Here is a 20,423-nt window from a genome sequence, read left to right as displayed (position 1 = left end):
GACCCCCCCCCCCCCCCCCCTATTTTTTTGTCACCATTATTCAGTACCTTATGGATGAATCTCGTGACAATGTCCAGGTTATAATTCACCCCAAAAGAAAAGGGGGAAAAAAAGGAAATAAGACTGCATAAAAAAAATTATTAATAAAGTGACTTTTAGAAACTTTAACCCCCAAATTCTTATTACTGGAAAAACATCCTGTCTAAACAAAAATATTTTTTGTTAAATTAAACTCAGCATTAATAAAATTCGGAAAATACTACCATAATGTATACTCACTTGTACCTGAGAAATCTTCTTAAATTTAATTAATATTATAATTTATTTATTTATTTATTGCATTATAGTAAGGAAAATTAGGGTTTTGTCATTTCAGAAGTGTGATTTTGGGGAAAATATGATTAATTGTCTTAAATCAAAATGCAAAAGTTGCAATGGTCAAAATAATACGCTTCAATTTCTTTACGTGATATATAATTTAATGTTTTTATATGATTTTGTGCTAAAAATAAAAATGGCCCAGAGACCTTGACAGTTTTAGTGTGATTCACCAATTTGCAATGGTGACATTTGTTCATGTGAGAAGACGTTAATTCATTGATTATATAATACATGTAAAATAATTCCAGAAACAGTGTTAGTTAAATGTTAAACAGGTTAATGCTAAATGCATGAGCATTTAATGGTGTCCAAAAAAATCCAGTCAAACAAGTTTAGCTGTTTCTGTTCTATTAATAATTAATGATAGCTTAATACATTTGGTGTCTGTATATGCATGTTTACTTACGCATGTTTAGTCTCCACACAGGCACAGGTTTTATATGATTTTGCGGCAGAGCTTGGGAATAATGAGCTGTCGATTCGAGAGGGTGAGACAATCACAATAACCAACCAGGTGAGTTTATTTTACTTTCATAATGTTTCATAACACCTGGCTCTCCATGTCTGTTGTCTCCATGAGTTGTTGCATGTGTATGAATGGATCAAAACCCTCTCTGTAAAGGTGAACCATTCTCTTCTGTTCTCAGAACATTGGTGGAGGATGGATTGAGGCAAAGAACTCCAGAGGAGAAGTCGGATTGGTACCAGAGGACTATATAGAGGTAAGCAATGGATGGATATATACATACATATATATACACATACATACATACATATACTCATATATATATATATATATATATATATATACTGTATGTATATGCACTACTTTTAAAAAGCTTTTGGTGAGAGAGAATTTCTATCAAATAAATGCTGTTCTTTTTAACTTTCTATTCATCAAAGAATCCTGAAAAAATGCAGCTTTGCATCACAGGAATAAGTTACTTTTAAAAAATATATTAAAATAGAAAGCAGTTATTTTAAATGGTAATAATATTTCACAATATTTCGTCATGTGAAACCATCCCTGATGACAAGCAGTTGTTTATGGTGTTATCTCAAAGCCTGAAGCTGATTGGCTAGTCAAGGGACAGACTTTAACCTAGTAGCTATAGTCCGCATGCGCTCGATGGATCTCTGATAACAGATGTGAAACCAGCAGCAATGCTAGATATTTATGAGTCATTGTAAAATGTGTGGCACCGTTAACCACAGAATTCCCTGTGCGCTCTGTAGGCACAAATATTAGTTAGCGCTCTCATTTTTTATTGGTGGGTCATAAAGTAGTTACATGTAGTGTCTTGATATAATTTAGATCTTCTACAAAACAGCAGAAAGTCCACATTAAAGCTCGTTCTGATCAAGAACCGCCCACTTAGACCGAAAGAGACGGGGTGTGGATGTGGGTGACATGTAAACTGGACAACCATAAATAGTTTTGTTTCTGTGCACTCCAAAAAATATTTAGGCCTAAATTATGTATTTGAATTGCATATAAAATCTCCATTCATTTGGATTGTACTGTTATAACATAAACTGATCAATTTGATATGATGCATATTTAATCATACAGAAATGAAACCGAATGAAAATGAGTGACAGTTTGTCAACTGTTTCCATTTTTTGGATTGTATTAAAATAACCATATTTTCAAAATGCATTTATTCAGATTTCTTAATGTCAGCATTAATATTGTGAAAACAATTAAAATTATTTAGTTCAAAGTATGAACATGGTTAAAATATGGCTAGCTATGGAACAAGCATTATTCGGTTGGTTAAAATTAATTAGATTAATTATTTGGTTAAAAAACGAATTCGATTTATTGATGATAAATATATAAATTTTAGTTATTGTGTATTTAAGATGCATTCAGTTTATTAGTACAGAAACATTGCTGGGTTTTTTTTTTACCCGCTTCATTTCCTCCTTTTTTTTTGTTTGTTTATTTCCCTGTAGGTTAAAATTGTATAATCCAAATGGCTGGAAATTTTAGATGCAATTCAAATACATTAATATTAAATTTAGGCCAAAATATTTTTTGAGCATGTACCATTGGAGGGCGCGATTATCTGAAATAGATCATACTACAATAATTGGACATTATGAGAAACAATTTAAATAAACAGATCAATTCCAAGAGGGTCCTCGCCCCGAGGTGCTCGGGCCCTAATAATGGAGCCGCTGTGTCTGTTAAAGGATGTACAGACAACACAATAAAAAAAACTGGTGTTTTTGAGTGCTGTGGTTTGTCATCTGAGGTTAAGACCATTAAGTAGTTGCTTGAGTTGTGGTTTCTTTTGATGATCCAAGCATTTGTCTGAAATGCATCATAAATGAAGTGGGCACTGATGGTGAAGTTGCGTGACTGTGTATTAGCACTCTGCTTTATGTTTGATGAATAATGTTTTGTGCTAGTTTTCGAACTGTCTATTGAAAACCCTTCCAGGTCTCAGCTGGGCCTCTGCTATTGAGAAAATCAGTGGTTTGAAGGTAACCCTTCCTTTTCAGCGCTTTATGATCATGTCACGTCTTTCCCCTAAGGTGGATGTAGCTCAGCCAGAAACTCCAGTCACCCCAGTTACCCCAGGATTTTCCTGAACATTCATTAATCTTAGATATTCCAATATTTAATAACATGTTGTTAAAATCTAAAGTTGCAACGGTGTTATTTAATGAGCTAACATGAACTAAGACTTGTATTTTTTTAACAACGATTAATAACTTCTGTAGCAAATGTAGCTATTGCTCATTGTGAATTTTAATGCATTAACTAAGGTTAACTAATGAGGTCTTATTGTAAAGTGATACCTTTTATAGTCTTTATAGTTATTTTGCACTTTAATCTGTGTAAAGCTTTTAACTTTATAATTTTTTCTGTATTGCTTTATTGCATTTAAATGTTCAGTTATTTTTGTTATAAGAAAAAAAGTTATTAAACCTGTTATACTGTATTATGACAGCACTTTTTTAAAAACAAAATTTCAATATCGTGATAATACCATATACCGTGATAAAAGCATTAGCAATTAATCGCAACATGAAAATTTGATACCGGTATATCCCTAGTTGAGGTTGTGGTTAGGACCGTTGTTTAGTCTAGTATAATAGAATATCAATATTATTTGTAAATGGTTCAATTGCATTGCTTGGTCTGAGACCATTAGTGAAAATGCTCCTATTTGATGCTTTTTGTTTCTTACCAATTGTAAAATTGTTGTTGTTTTTCTTTCTTTCAGACAAGTAATGGTAATAACCCATGGACAGTATTTGACAATAATGCATCTGGGGGGTTTTCTAATAACTGGGCAGCTCAGCCAGAGGGCACAGAGACGGGGAAAACCAGCAGCAATGCATGGCCTTCTGGAGGACACGGGCATCCGCAGGCCTACCAGGGTCCAGGTAACAACTCAAATAAACCCATGTTGGATTATTCAGTCTAAACCAGTGGTTCTCAAACTTCTTGAATTCAAAGACACGCCATTGTCCACAACAATATTCGAAGGCCCCCTAGCAGTATTCTTGTTTTCAGATGGGTTTTAATCTTTGGAACCTCCTAGTTTTTGTAAATTACAATAAAAATAAAAATAATTTAATTTCATAAATATTAGAAGCTGAACGTTCTTCAGGGATCCCACTCTTTTTAACCTGTCAATTTCCATAACTCTTCCTGTCAATAACGATTTAGTGGGTAAGAATCAAGGATAAGGAGTTTTAAAAATATTCACAATTTTTACCAAATAAAACATTTTAGATTGTAGCACAACTGGTAAAATGTATATTCATTATATAAATGCCCATGGTGTTCAAAGATTTAAATCATTTTCCATATCTAAAATCCAGTGGTGTATAAAGTACCTGAAAACCATACTCAAGTAAAAGTACAGATATCTTACCAGAAAATAACTTTGGTAGAAGTTGAAGTCACAGTTTAGAATATTACTAGAGTGAAAGTCTTAAAGTATGTGATATTTATTGTACTTGAGTATGAAAAGTATTTTTTAAATCTTAAACCTACTTAAGTATTGAAAGTAAAAGTACAAGTAAATGCAAAATGGAAAATAAGCAAATAAATATATATAAAACATTTTCATACACGGCTTGAGTAGCTAGACTGTGTTCAGTTTTAACTCTTTTTCCATTTTGTATTTTTGGGTAAGAAAACAAAGCACTTCATCCGGTACTTAGTGTCTTTCATTCCAACATAAGAAAACATTTCTGGAATCTGCATCTGAAATAGCATTTTGATGTATTTACACAGTTTATGTATCTCATAGGAGACATGGATGCATTTAAACTGCAGTTACAGATGCATAAATAGGCCTAATGTTTTGTTTTTAAAACCTAAAACGTTGAATACTGATATTTGCAATAATTTAAAACATGAAAAAAATAGTCAAAATGTGAAATTAAATCCGCCAGTAGGTGTCAGCAAGTGACTGTTAATGAGTGAGTCATTGAGATTCAACCGATTCATTCAAACTACTGATTTATTCAGAAACAAAGTATTTGACTGTGTTAATGAGTGAATCGCTGAATCATTTATTCAACCAATTCGTTCAAAAAGCTGATTCATTCGATAAGTAAACACCGTCCTTTGCTCAGAGACGTAAAACAGTGCTGTGATCTTTGTTTGGAACTATATTCGTTTGCAAAATTAAGCAAAAACGAGCAATATTATGTCTAAAATGTAAGTCACTTATTGCTTTGCTTTACTGAACTTGTATAAAACTTGTATCACCACTGCTAAAATCGCACTTTTAAAATAAGGCCTCATATATCCAAATGTTTCAAGATTATGAATCCTGTTTCTTCAAAGGAAAAAGTTGAGTTGAATTAAAAAAAATTTGTATTAGTTGTTTTAGCTTATTTTATTGCTTGTTTTGTCTTATTTTAACCCTCTTGTTGTGTTCCAGTCATTTTTACCCAATTTCTTTTTCTTTTTCATTTTTTCTCCCAAAAATGCTAGTTACTGTTATCGCATTGGACTAAAACTTACTGATTTTGCTTACAAAGGATATAACAACTTCCCAAAATTTTTTTTAATTTTTGTACTTTTTTGGCTTAAAGATTCATTATCAAACCAGTCTGAATCAATATGATTTTTAAAGGGTTAGTTTACCCAAAAATGAAAATTAGGCTGCGTTTTACTCACCCCCGAGAGCAATATTATGTCTAAAATGTAAGTCACTTATTGCTTTGCTTTACTGAACTTGTATAAAACTTGTATCACCACTGCTAAAATCGCACTTTTAAAATAAGGCCTCATATATCCAAATGTTTCAAGATTATGAATCCTGTTTCTTCAAAGGAAAAAGTTGAGTTGAATTAATAAAAAATTGTATTAGTTGTTTTAGCTTATGTCTTATTTTAACCCTCTTGTTGTGTTCCAGTCATTTTTACCCAATTTCTTTTTCTTTTTCATTTTTTCTCCCAAAAATGCTAGTTACTGTTATCGCATTGGACTAAAACTTACTGATTTTGCTCACAAAGGATATAACAACTTCCCAAAATTTTTTTAAATTTTTGTACTTTTTTGGCTTAAAGATTCATTATCAAACCAGTCTGAATCAATATGATTTTTAAAGGGTTAGTTTACCCAAAAATGAGAATTAGGCTGCGTTTTACTCACCCCCGAGGCATCCTAGGTGTATATGACTTTCTTCTTTCAGATGAATCCAGTCGGAGTTATATTAAAAATTGTCTTTGATCTTTCAAGCTGTTTAATGCCACTCAGCGGGTGTTGCATTGCTTCAGTCCAAAAGAACTTAATAAAAATCGCCCATCCATAAAAACAAGTGTCTCTCACGGCTCCGGGGGGTGAACAAGGGCCTTCTGTAGCGAATCGATGCATTTTTGTAAGAAAAATATCCATATTCAAAACGTAATAATCACTTTAATGTAGCTAAGGTAACCTGGATGTTAGATATTGTAAGTAGTAATTTGCAGTGAATTCATTCTGTTAAATGTCTTTCAATGCAGTTTGTCTTGTTGATTGTGTCTTAAATGGAACTGAACACCACAGTCACAAGACAAAAATAGTTAAAATAATGTTTATTCCTCACTGGGAGCTGTTACATTGCTCGGTCCAGCATATTTAGAGAACAAGAAGGCTCTGGAGTTTGTGAGTAGCCAAAGTGCTGCGTATCGTTATATGAATGTTCTTGGCAGATTTTTTTTATTACCAAAACAAATTACAACAGAGTGCATTCATAGTGGAAAACTAGCATACTGCGCAGTATATTTCCTAGTATTTGTTTAAGTTGAACAGTATAAACTGATGAACAAAGGTTTTTTTTTTTATTATTATTATTTTTAACTCTTGTTAGTGAAAAGGACCAAAAGATGCAGCTGATAATACTTTAGGTTCATTTGTGACACCGGAAATGAAAAGTCAAGTTCCTTTGTGGAATATTTAGTATGCAAAGCATATTTAGTATGCATTGTTGTATGTGAAAGCATGAAGAAATATGAAAGTTGTTTTATGAGTAGTTGTGGAAAATGTGGGCATGGTTCAGTGATCTCATCATTGACTTAGAGTCATGTGTTAGGCTAACGTTCGCCAGCAATGATGTCATTTCTGGAAAATCGTTATTTTTGGTCTGTTTTGGAGTCATTAGGAGATGAAATTCACCATTTCCATGTGTTGCAAGTTTGCAACATGGAGCTTCTACAAGTCTGTGTCCTATAAAGACAAGCAAGAACATGTGGATTTGTTTTAGAGATGTTTTCCCCTGAAAAACTGATTTATTCCCACAAGCAAGATGACTTTCACCGAATTATTCATAAACTCATAATGTTCTAGGAATTAAATATATTTTTGATTTTTCCATTTAGCGCCTGTGCAATCAATTTAAAATGGAAATGCATAATGCACATAAGAATATGTAGAGGTGATATTTGTTATACTTGATATACTTAAAATATTTATTTTATCATAACAAAATCATCTTTTTCTTTTCTCTGAAGACATTTACCCCTACCCATGTCTTATTGATCTCTCAGGTAAACCATGAAATTCATGTGAGGACTTTAAATGTGGTTTTAATAACAAGCTGTTGCCAGAAACTCACAGGAATGTGTGTGAGAGTGTTTTGTAGGGCTTTTCTTGCTGTGAACTTTGTTGGTTATTTAACAGCCTAAGTACAGGCATGTTTATGTCCCAGGGGTTTTATTAAAACTAACATATGTAAATGTGTTTGTTCTTTGTTTAAATTATCATATTAAAACTTGGAAACTGCTTAGCATTCATTCTTACATTTTTAATACTTCTCAAAAACCTTTTATGTACAGAACTTAGAATATTTATTATACAGTTATATATCACATACAAACATATTTATCATATATATATATATATACACAGTGGTGTGAAAAAGTGTTGGCCCCCTTCCTGATTTCTTATTTTTTGCATGTTTGTCACACTTTAATGTTTCAGATCATCAAACAAGTGTGTTTGAATAACTAACACTTGGTTCTTACAGTGGTTTTTATTTTAAAGTATGTTTGAAGTGTGTGTAATGACTGTTTATAGGTGCAGAAGACGATGAGTGGGACGAGGAGTGGGATGACGTCAAGTCATCGGGTGGCTATGCTGAATCTGAGGCTGGAGAGGGCGGGGCTATAAACAGAGGCGGAGCTCATGGTTCATCTATGAAAATTGCCCTCAACAAGTAAGTCGGATCACACCACACAGATTGGACATACACCCAAGAGTCACGTAATAATAATACACATAATAAAGATGTAATCCAGTTCATGTGCTTTTTCATGTGTTCTTTCTGGATTCCAATAATGTTTATTAATTTGATCATTTTATTTTTTTATCATCTTATTTTTTTATGTCTGTTGTAAGCAGCATCTTCTCTTTGCAGATTCCCTGGTTTCTCTAAATCAGGTCCTGAGCTGTACCTGCTGTCCAAACAGCCCGCCAAAGGAACCAAGCTGCCTATTTACGTAAGCCACTCTTAAAAAAAAAAAAAAACAAGTCTGAAATTCATAGTGATGGCATTAAATGTTGCATGCACTGCAAAAAATCTTAAAAAACAAAGACTTCTTATATAATTTTGCTTCTCAATGTACCTGTTGTATTGAGCCTCTGCCACATACTAGAATGGGACTCATGGCTCCATAAAGGGTTTTAATTACTATATCATTTTTATATGATGTGTATATATACTGTATTTCAGAGTGGAGAAGTTGGCCCAGTGTGGGCGTATCCAGACTATCAGCTGGACTGTGTTGTCGCTGACCCTAAAAAGGGCTCCAAATTGTATGGCCTTAAGAGTTACATTGAGTACCAAGTCACACCCACCGTAAGTACAGAACCATCATGTTTGCATGAGCATCTCCATGTTAGTCATTCCAGCTGATGTTGTTTCATGTCATCTAATGTTTTTGCAGACCACAAACAAGCCTGTCAATCACAGATACAAGCACTTCGATTGGTTATATGAAAGGCTTTTGGAAAAATATGGATCTGCGATTCCAATCCCCTGTCTGCCTGATAAGCAAGTGGCAGGTAAGCACTTTTTATTACATTCTGTTCGCTGTAAAGAAGTTTAAAATGGAAATAGTATGAGATTGATGAATACCCCCCTTTTTAGGTCGATTTGAGGATGAATTTATAAAAATGCGCATGGAAAGGCTTCAGGGTTGGATGACGCGAATGTGCCGGCATCCGGTTATCTCCAGCAGTGAAGTCTTCCAGCTGTTTCTCTCATACAAAGATGAGAAGGTAAAGAGTGTTTTTAGTACTAAATAAATATGTAGTTGTTGATTAATCAGTTTTTCTTTGGTCCCTTTGTATCTTCCACGTAAATATGCAGCAAAATACTGTAGGTTTTTAGACATAGCCTTTGTTTTTATTATTATTATAAATCTGTATTACAGGACTGGAAAATGGGAAAGAGAAAAGCAGAAAAAGACGAGACGGTTGGAGTCATGGTTTTCTCCACGATCGAGCCTGAGGGACTGCCAGACCTGGACCTGATTGAAGTGTAAGTCCTACAGCCCACCTCAGGATCACTTCCCTGATTTAAAATCTACTCCAGGTTGGTTATTAGCTGGATTTATTGTAAGTTTGACCAACTCAAGTTAATATGATCAGCCAGAATATGTTTTGTAGCTGGTCAAAGATGGTCTGCCAGCGAATAACATGCATCCTCTTGTTGATGGAAGTTCATCTGTGTTGTCTTGTTACTTTCAGAGAGCAGAAGTGTGAACAGTTCAACCGTTTCACCAGGGCAATGGACGATGGTGTGAAAGACTTGCTGACAATAGGAAATGAACACTGGAAACGCTGCACAGGCCGTGAGTATCTCTCGTTATGATATGTATATATACAGAGGGTATAGAAAAGAATCACCCCCCCTTTAAAATAATCACATTTTGTTGCTTTGCAGCCTGAAATGAAGACTGACACAGTTTTTGTTTTATCCAGCTATATTTACTCACCCATATAACACCCATGTGAAAGATATGACACTAAAATGTCAGAAACATTTTTAAAAAACAGAATCACTGAGTTGTAAAAAGGATCACCCCCTTGTGTCAGTATTTTGTTGAACCACCTTTTGCTTTAATTACAGCCTTTAGTCTGTTGGGATATGTCTCTGTCTCTACTAAATTTGCACGTCTAGACTTTGCAATATTTGCCCACTCTTCTTTGCAGAGCTGCTCAAGTTCAGTTCAATTTGATGGTGAGCATTTGTGGACTGCAGTCTTCAAGTCATTGCACAGATTTTCAGTGGAGTTTAAGTCTGGGCTCGGACTAGACCATGCAAGGACATTCACCTTTTTCTCCTTCAAACGCTGTGTGCTCAGTTTTGCTGTGTGCTTTGGATCATTGTCATGTTGGAGATAAACCTTCTTCCGATTGACAACTTTCTGGCAGAGGGCAGCAGATTTTGCCCCATTAATTTTTCCTTTTATCCTGACAAGTGCTCCAGTCCCTGCTGCAGAGAAACAGCCCCATAACAGGATATTACCGCCTCCATGCTTTACTGGAGGAGTGCTGTTATTTGGATGGTGAGCTGTATTGGATTTCTGCCAGACATATCGTTTGGTGTTGAGGCCAAATAATTCAATTTTAGCCTCATGTGGCCTCAGAATCTTTAAGGTGCATTTTGGCTCAGTTGTGACTGCATGTGGCCTTTCTTGAAGAGTGGCTTTTTTCTTGCAACCCTTCCATACAAGCCACATTTGTGGAGAATTTGTGATATTGTTGTCACACGCACACAATGAACACTCTTTGTCATAAATTCCTGCAGCTGTTTCAGAGTTGCTGTAGGTCTCTTGGTTGCCTCTCTGATCAGTTTCCTCCTGCTCTTTCGTCCAGTTTTGAGCGACGTCCAGATCCAGAGAGGGTCTGTGTTGTACCAAATACCTTCCACTTCTTAATAATAGACTTCACTGTGCTTCTAGGCATTGATAAAGCCTTTGAAATGTTTTTGTATCCATCTCCTGACTTGTGCCTGTCCACAACTTTATCCCGGAGATCTTTTGACAGTGCCTTTCCACCCATAGTTGATTGTTTGCTTCAGCTGCACTACCAAGGAATGAAATGCTACAGGAAAGCTCTTTTTTTTATGCTAAACTGATCAAAATGAGCACAGCCGATCACGGTTGAAAGTGAGGTGATTAGCTACACCTGATTGAGTTTACAAGTCATTTTTAGGAGGGGGGTGATGCTTTTTTCCAACTCGGTGATTCTGTTTTGTTTTTTTTCCTGACATGTTGGTGTTATATCTTTCACTTGGATGTTATAAGTTGCGCTGAGTAAATACAGCTGGATAAAACAAAAACTAATATATATATTGTGTGTGTATAGACTCTTAGTTCTTTTTTAACTTTCTATTCATCAAAGATTCATAAAAATGAAATAAGCAGCACAACCGTTTTCAACATTGATAATGATAAAAAAAAATGTTTCTTGATTAGTAAATCGGAATATTAGAATGATTTCTGAAGGATCATGTGACACTGAAGACTTGAGTAGTGATGCTAAATTTTTAGCTTTGCATCACAGGAATAAATTACATTTTCAAATATATTATGAGCAAAATTTGCCTGTTCCTGAGATTTTGTACCTCAGAAACAGGGGCTCATGTCTCACTGTCCAAGCAAAATTCAGCGGGAGTGCATTGATATTTTCTTTAAAAAAAAATCATCACAAATGAAATGTCATACTTGCTTTACTGGAGGAGTGCTGTTATTTGGATGGTGAGCTGTATTGGATTTCTGCCAGACATATCGTTTGGTGTTGAGGCCAAATAATTCAATTTTAGCCTCATGTGGCCTCAGAATCTTTAAGGTGCATTTTGGCTCAGTTGTGACTGCATGTGGCCTTTCTTGAAGAGTGGCTTTTTTCTTGCAACCCTTCCATACAAGCCACATTTGTGGAGAATTTGTGATATTGTTGTCACACGCACACAATGAACACTCTTTGTCATAAATTCCTGCAGCTGTTTCAGAGTTGCTGTAGGTCTCTTGGTTGCCTCTCTGATCAGTTTCCTCCTGCTCTTTCGTCCAGTTTTGAGCGACGTCCAGATCCAGAGAGGGTCTGTGTTGTACCAAATACCTTCCACTTCTTAATAATAGACTTCACTGTGCTTCTAGGCATTGATAAAGCCTTTGAAATGTTTTTGTATCCATCTCCTGACTTGTGCCTGTCCACAACTTTATCCCGGAGATCTTTTGACAGTGCCTTTCCACCCATAGTTGATTGTTTGCTTCAGCTGCACTACCAAGGAATGAAATGCTACAGGAAAGCTCTTTTTTTTTATGCTAAACTGATCAAAATGAGCACAGCCGATCACGGTTGAAAGTGAGGTGATTAGCTACACCTGATTGAGTTTACAAGTCATTTTTAGGAGGGGGGTGATGCTTTTTTCCAACTCGGTGATTCTGTTTTGTTTTTTTTCCTGACATGTTGGTGTTATATCTTTCACTTGGATGTTATAAGTTGCGCTGAGTAAATACAGCTGGATAAAACAAAAACTAATATATATATTGTGTGTGTATAGACTCTTAGTTCTTTTTTAACTTTCTATTCATCAAAGATTCATAAAAATGAAATAAGCAGCACAACCGTTTTCAACATTGATAATGATAAAAAAAAATGTTTCTTGATTAGTAAATCGGAATATTAGAATGATTTCTGAAGGATCATGTGACACTGAAGACTTGAGTAGTGATGCTAAATTTTTAGCTTTGCATCACAGGAATAAATTACATTTTCAAATATATTATGAGCAAAATTTGCCTGTTCCTGAGATTTTGTACCTCAGAAACAGGGGCTCATGTCTCACTGTCCAAGCAAAATTCAGCGGGAGTGCATTGATATTTTCTTTAAAAAAAAATCATCACAAATGAAATGTCATACTTCAAGTTTTAAGAGTCTCAAGTTGATTAGTCTTATTTCCTGTTTGTTTTTCTCAGCTCTTCCAAAGGAATATCAGCGGATTGGCAAAGCTTTCCAAAACCTGTCCTCAGTGTTCACCAGCAGTGGATATGAAGGTATCAGAAACTATTTGATTCCTCTTACTAAAGAACATTTAATGAGGTAAAAATACTTAGTTCTCTTTTTACCATCTGGTCTAGTTCTGAGAAACTTAATTGAGCATTTTCTTGTTCCTTTTTCACTCACCTCTCTTGAGCTTTAACCAGCAGTCTTTATGTTCGATGTTCAACCAGTAGTCTGTTTTTTGTCCTGAATGTGTGGTTTTGTTTGACTTAAAGGAGAGGCTGCGCTCACAGACGCACTGACGGCAGCAGGAAAGACCTACGAGGAGATTGCTCAGATGGTGGCGGAGCAGGTAGTAAAAAAACCTGAGATAAAACACTTACTCTAGAACATCTCAGTTCTCTCTTATATTAGGAAGTTACGTCTCTTGCAGCCTCTTATGTTTTAGGAGAAGTGTAACTATTTGGGCATCAAAACATCCTTATATATTACCGTCTTTTAAATTACACTACCATTCAAAACTTGAGGGTCAGCAAGATTTTTTTTCAGTGTTTTTGAAACATTGCTCTTATGCTTGCTTTTATGCTCATAAAGGCTGCATTTATTTTTTCAAAAATACAGTAGAAACGGTTATGTTGAGAAATAATATTACATAATTTAACATGTTTTTTTTATTTTAAAATGTAATTTACTCCGTGTCACATGATCCTTCTGCTCAAGAAACATTTCTTATTATCAATGTTAAAAAAAAATTAATTTAATTTAGTATATTTGTGGAAACGGTGATATATTTTTTCCAGGATCCTCTGATGAATATAAAGTTCAAAAGAACATAATTTACTTCAAATAGAAATCTTAGCAATGTCTTTACTGTCACTGATCAAAAGTATGTATTTCAGAAAAATCTTACTGATCCCAAACGTTTGAATAGCAATGCATGTAAGGTCATTATCACAAAATAATCAGGATCAGGACCCTGAAAGCAGCTGTGTAGGTCGGAGGAAGCCGTAGTTATGTGATCCACATTCATATAGCCTTGTGTTATTTATCTTCAACCTTACTACTGAAACATTTAATGAATGAAAACCTGGTTGTTGTTTGGCCTCCAAACTTGTTGTCACACGCACACAATGAACACTCTTTGTCATAAATTCCTGCAGCTGTTTCAGAGTTGCTGTAGGTCTCTTGGTTGCCTCTCTGATCAGTTTCCTCCTGCTCTTTCGTCCAGTTTTGAGCGACGTCCAGATCCAGAGAGGGTCTGTGTTGTACCAAATACCTTCCACTTCTTAATAATAGACTTCACTGTGCTTCTAGGCATTGATAAAGCCTTTGAAATGTTTTTGTATCCATCTCCTGACTTGTGCCTGTCCACAACTTTATCCCGGAGATCTTTTGACAGTGCCTTTCCACCCATAGTTGATTGTTTGCTTCAGCTGCACTACCAAGGAATGAAATGCTACAGGAAAGCTCTTTTTTTTATGCTAAACTGATCAAAATGAGCACAGCCGATCACGGTTGAAAGTGAGGTGATTAGCTACACCTGATTGAGTTTACAAGTCATTTTTAGGAGGGGGGTGATGCTTTTTTCCAACTCGGTGATTCTGTTTTGTTTTTTTTCCTGACATGTTGGTGTTATATCTTTCACTTGGATGTTATAAGTTGCGCTGAGTAAATACAGCTGGATAAAACAAAAACTAATATATATATTGTGTGTGTATAGACTCTTAGTTCTTTTTTAACTTTCTATTCATCAAAGATTCATAAAAATGAAATAAGCAGCACAACCGTTTTCAACATTGATAATGATAAAAAAAAATGTTTCTTGATTAGTAAATCGGAATATTAGAATGATTTCTGAAGGATCATGTGACACTGAAGACTCGAGTAGTGATGCTAAATTTTTAGCTTTGCATCACAGGAATAAATTACATTTTCAAATATATTATGAGCAAAATTTGCCTGTTCCTGAGATTTTGTACCTCAGAAACAGGGGCTCATGTCTCACTGTCCAAGCAAAATTCAGCGGGAGTGCATTGATATTTTCTTTAAAAAAAAATCATCACAAATGAAATGTCATACTTCAAGTTTTAAGATGCTAAATTTTTAGCTTTGCATCACAGGAATAAATTACATTTTCAAATATATTATGAGCAAAATTTGCCTGTTCCTGAGATTTTGTACCTCAGAAACAGGGGCTCATGTCTCACTGTCCAAGCAAAATTCAGCGGGAGTGCATTGATATTTTTTTAAAAAAAAAATCATCACAAATGAAATGTCATACTTCAAGTTTTAAGAGTCTCAAGTTGATTAGTCTTATTTCCTGTTTGTTTTTCTCAGCTCTTCCAAAGGAATATCAGCGGATTGGCAAAGCTTTCCAAAACCTGTCCTCAGTGTTCACCAGCAGTGGATATGAAGGTATCAGAAACTATTTGATTCCTCTTACTAAAGAACATTTAATGAGGTAAAAATACTTAGTTCTCTTTTTACCATCTGGTCTAGTTCTGAGAAACTTAATTGAGCATTTTCTTGTTCCTTTTTCACTCACCTCTCTTGAGCTTTAACCAGCAGTCTTTATGTTCGATGTTCAACCAGTAGTCTGTTTTTTTTTCCTGAATGTGTGGTTTTGTTTGACTTAAAGGAGAGGCTGCGCTCACAGACGCACTGACGGCAGCAGGAAAGACCTACGAGGAGATTGCTCAGATGGTGGCGGAGCAGGTAGTAAAAAAACCTGAGATAAAACACTTACTCTAGAACATCTCAGTTCTCTCTTATATTAGGAAGTTACGTCTCTTGCAGCCTCTTATGTTTTAGGAGAAGTGTAACTATTTGGGCATCAAAACATCCTTATATATTACCGTCTTTTAAATTACACTACCATTCAAAACTTGAGGGTCAGCAAGATTTTTTTTCAGTGTTTTTGAAACATTGCTCTTATGCTTGCTTTTATGCTCATAAAGGCTGCATTTATTTTTTCAAAAATACAGTAGAAACGGTTATGTTGAGAAATAATATTACATAATTTAACATGTTTTTTTTATTTTAAAATGTAATTTACTCCGTGTCACATGATCCTTCTGCTCAAGAAACATTTCTTATTATCAATGTTAAAAAAAAATTAATTTAATTTAGTATATTTGTGGAAACGGTGATATATTTTTTCCAGGATCCTCTGATGAATATAAAGTTCAAAAGAACATAATTTACTTCAAATAGAAATCTTAGCAATGTCTTTACTGTCACTGATCAAAAGTATGTATTTCAGAAAAATCTTACTGATCCCAAACTTTTGAATAGCAATGCATGTAAGGTCATTATCGCAAAATAATCAGGATCAGGACCCTGAAAGCAGCTGTGTAGGTCGGAGGAAGCCGTAGTTATGTGATCCACATTCATATAGCCTTGTGTTATTTATCTTCAACCTTACTACTGAAACATTTAATGAATGAAAACCTGGTTGTTGTTTGGCCTCCAAACTGATTGTTGAAGGTGTTTGTCTCCAGTGTAGCCTTGAAAACTTTTAGAGCTCCGTTAACCCTTCATGAGATCTAGCAGTGAAATTGAATGTCTTCAAATATATTAAGATTAAAAATGCAAAAGATAGATACTCCCTGTAGTGAATTAGTGTTTACACTACGAAGGTGATGTCATATGCGTTTCTGACTACCTCTGAACCTTTTTTTTTGCACCATTAAACGCTGACTGCATATGATTGGATCCCACAAGAGAGTGTAAAGTCAAACTGAAGTTACAGACCAATATTTTTGTCGTTTTACATAAATTTCATTTAATTACATTTAATTCAAATTTTATAATTAGAATAGTTATGGCCACTCTGTTGGTGTTGTCCAATCAGGTTAGAGGACTGGAACTGAATTGCCTGTTGTTTAATGATTAATTGAATCTAGTTGTAAGGGAATTAATTGTTTTAGTTTGCTATTTTCTCCAGTTGTTAATGGCTGTTTTAGCCCAGTTGAATTCTGATTCTTGTCTGCGAGTGGGAGCGTTTCCGTGCGTACGCATGCATATGTGTGCAAGTCTTGTAAACTTTTTGTGAGCGGTTGAATGAAGTGACCATGGGTGTGTTTGTGCACCGTCTGATTTAATCATTAAAGGAACACTCCACTATTTTTGAAAATAGGCTCATTTTCCAACTCCCCTAGAGTTCAACCGTTTTCGAATCCATTCAGCCGATCTCCGGGTCTGGCGGTAGCACTTTTAGCTTAGCTTAGCATAGATCATTGAATCTGATTAGACCGTTAGCATCTCGCTCAAAAATGACCAAAGAGTTTCTATATTTTTCCTATTTAAAACTTGACTCTTCTGTAGTTACATCGTGTACTAAGACCGACGGAAAATGAAAACTTGCGATTTTCTAGGCCGATATGGCTAGGAACTATACTCTCATTCCGGCGTAATAATCAAGGAACTTTGCTGCTGTACCATGGGTGCAGCAGGCACAATGATATTACGCAGCGCCTGAAAATAGGCCAACTTCCGTCAACATAACCAATGTGACCACCTGCTTGCACAGGGAGTGTGCTGTGGACTATTTTCAGGCGCTGCGTAATATCATTGCTGCCGTACCATGGGTGCAGCAGGCGCAAAGTTCCTTGATTATTACGCCGGAATGAGAGTATAGTTCCTAGCCGTATAGGCCTAGAAAATCGCAACTTTTCATTTTCCGTCGGTCTTGGTATACTATGTAACTACAGAAGAGTCAAGTTTTAAATAGGAAAAATATAGAAACTCTTTGGTCATTTTTGAGCGAGATGCTAACGGTCTAATCAGATTCAATAATCTATGCTAAGCTACAGCTAAAAGTGCTACCGCCAGACCCGGAGATCGACTGAATGGATTCGAAAACGGTAAAACTCAACTGTTTAACTCTAGGGGAGTTGGAAAATGAGCCTATTTTCAAAAATAGTGGCGTGTTCCTTTAAGTTTTGTCTGTCTTTCTCTCTCTAGCCCAAGAAAGACCTTCACTTCCTCATGGAAACTAACAACGAGTACAAAGGTCTGCTGGGATGCTTTCCTGATACTGTTGGAGTTCACAAGGTAAACGAGAAAGTACTTCTACTCACCATGTCAGCGTGCAGACTAGCATCCTTATAGACTCAAACTCCGTTTTAAAACTTAGTGAGCGTCCTAACCGTCATAGAACCTCATAAGTGATCTTTTAGGCAGCTCACTAGGTGTTTGAACAGAGCTGTAGATTATATACAAAGATATGAAAATTGGAGAATTGACTTGGCTGACTGCATTTTGAGCCCTCTTTCTCTCACACAGGCTGCCATAGAGAAGGTAAAGGAAGCCGATAAACTAGTGGCTGCTGGTAAAATCACCCCCTCAGATAAGACCACCATGTCTAAACGTGCCAGCACCATGTCATACTCTCTGCAAGGTATTGCCATCTACTTACAGTGGCCACAAAACAACCTGTAAAAGTATTACATTTCAGAATAAGTCATAATTACACTAAGTCTTACATGATGTTAGCACAACATTAGAATGCTGGAAACATAACTATAATTTTCAAAAGACCCAGTAGACACAAACAGAGTTAAGTACAGGGTTCCCACGGGGCTGGAAAAGCTGAAAATATCAGTGATTTCCAGAATCGCAAAAGCCATGAAAATTTCGTTAGTCAATATACATTTTTCTATCTGTGCAAAGTATTTTATATTTTTTACTTGAAATCTGTAAAGAGGAAAAAATCACAATATTAAAATGTTCTTTTCTTGTACTACTGTTACTGTATCGTTGTTTTATTTTATTGTATTTTATTATACTGCACAACATGACTTTGTAAAATAAGAGGATTTATCATAGTGCATAATAATGTTTTATTACTATATATATATATATATACATGTGTGTTTCATGTTTTTCAAAGTCTCATGTTCACCAAGGCTTCATGTTGTTAAAAATACAGTAAAAACAGTAGCGCTGCGAAATAATATTACAATTAAAAATACAATAATAGATAATTAATATATTTTATTACTACTTTCTGTGATGCAAAGCTGAATTTTCAGCATCACTACTCCAGTCTTCAGTGTCACATGATCCTTCAGAAATCATTCTAATATGTTGATTTGTTGTTTTATCAATGTTGAAATCAGTTTTGCTGCTTAATATTTTGTGGAAACCATTATAAATACTTTTTCAGGATTCTTTAATGAATCGAAAGTTCACAACAGCAGAACATCAAAACATTTGTTAGAAATCTTTTGTAACATAAAAAGTGACAACAGACATTTATAGTCAATTGAATGCATCCTTGCTGAATGAAAGTATTAATTCCTATCAAAAAATATTACATTGTTTATTTTTTTATCATATTTTTATTTCGTTTTCTATTCTTCTTCTATTCTTCTTTTTTAGTTATGTTGTAATTTGTGTCAATCTATTGAGATACATTTTATTTTTCTGCTTTATAATAATTTAATTGAAAGAAGAAAAATCCTGTAAATTCAAAACATTGAAGTGATGATTGACACATCTTGTCCTCTATGCAGCGGAAATGAACCACTTCCATAGCAACCGTATCTATGACTACAACAGGGTGATGCAGCAGTACCTGGAGCAGCAAGTCAAATTCTATGAGATGGTAAAGTGTCTAAACAATAGTAAAAGTTAAAAAGCGTGCCATAATGTTTGGAGATGTTAAACCGTTGACTTGTTTTTTATGTTTTGGCAGATTGCAGAGAAACTACGACACGCTCACAGTCAGTTCACTACTATGTAACGGCAGAGCGGCCGTCCAGAAGTTGCCTCTCTTTCTCTGTTCCTCTGACATGATGATTCTCCTTCTGTTTTTCTATGCATGCTATCTGTGTCGTGATGTCAGTGCCATAAAAATATCCTGTCCATCTCCGGCCAAAGATAGCGTCGATCCGTGTCCTGCATGAGAACTGGCCAAGCTCGAGTGTTTTTAAAAAGCAGCTACAGATTGACTAAAATATCAGATTATATGGGGGCTTTAATTATTATAATTATGTAGTTGTTGGTTTGATGGATGTTCCAAGTTCTGTTATGACCTTGTTAGTTTTGATTAATGATAAATATGAAAGATGCAGAGCGAGACGTAACATTACGTGCTTTTATACAAGTGATCTAAACAGATTCTGGTGCATATATGAGGCCAAGTTTGATTGTGCCTCGTTTTGTAGAGACCCTGCAACAAAAAAAAAAATGCTTTTTTTCCACTGCACTTTACTGTGGCCTTTCAGATGCATTATCCTGTTTGTGTTTGGTCACAAAAACAACCCCAATCATTTTCATTGAAGTTTCTAGAGATGATAACAGGAGGGCTGGTCCTTTTTCCCCATAAGAGACATTATTTTTCTCTCTCCCCAAAGCCAAATTACAAACAGAGATTATGCTCGGCTTGATGCTTCCACCTCAGTGCAATTATCACCAATCTCCTATCCTGTAAAAATGAAATTATACTTCACCTGATGCATGTTGTTCATATATTTGTTTATGTATAGCAGTGGTTGCAAGTCTTTTGCACACATAATGACAAAACTATTGAGATTGATTTAATAAAACTGATTTGTATGCTATGCAGTGT

General features: G+C 35.2%; 1 protein-coding gene across 1 annotated transcript in view; it reads left to right on the top strand.

Moving 5' to 3' along the window:
- snx9b (sorting nexin 9b) overlaps positions 1-20,415 on the top strand; it is a 24,922-nt gene extending 4,507 nt beyond the window's left edge. Inside the window, exons 2-17 of the mRNA XM_016230843.1 lie at positions 809-895; positions 1,029-1,103; positions 3,606-3,783; positions 7,916-8,054; positions 8,256-8,337; positions 8,571-8,696; positions 8,785-8,902; positions 8,988-9,118; positions 9,274-9,380; positions 9,590-9,693; positions 12,823-12,900; positions 13,123-13,199; positions 17,813-17,902; positions 18,134-18,248; positions 19,366-19,457; positions 19,548-20,415. Of these exons, the coding sequence (XP_016086329.1) occupies positions 809-895; positions 1,029-1,103; positions 3,606-3,783; positions 7,916-8,054; positions 8,256-8,337; positions 8,571-8,696; positions 8,785-8,902; positions 8,988-9,118; positions 9,274-9,380; positions 9,590-9,693; positions 12,823-12,900; positions 13,123-13,199; positions 17,813-17,902; positions 18,134-18,248; positions 19,366-19,457; positions 19,548-19,595 (1,647 nt within the window). The 3' untranslated portion in view covers positions 19,596-20,415. The remainder of the gene's footprint in view (positions 1-808; positions 896-1,028; positions 1,104-3,605; positions 3,784-7,915; positions 8,055-8,255; positions 8,338-8,570; positions 8,697-8,784; positions 8,903-8,987; positions 9,119-9,273; positions 9,381-9,589; positions 9,694-12,822; positions 12,901-13,122; positions 13,200-17,812; positions 17,903-18,133; positions 18,249-19,365; positions 19,458-19,547) is intronic.
- Positions 20,416-20,423: the final 8 nt, after the last annotated feature.

The sequence above is a fragment of the Sinocyclocheilus grahami genome, unplaced genomic scaffold (genome assembly GCF_001515645.1).
Source record: "Sinocyclocheilus grahami isolate Dianchi unplaced genomic scaffold, SAMN03320097.WGS_v1.1 scaffold378.1, whole genome shotgun sequence".
NCBI classification, from domain to species: domain Eukaryota; kingdom Metazoa; phylum Chordata; class Actinopteri; order Cypriniformes; family Cyprinidae; genus Sinocyclocheilus; species Sinocyclocheilus grahami.
This window is presented reverse-complemented; position numbering and strand designations above follow the sequence as displayed.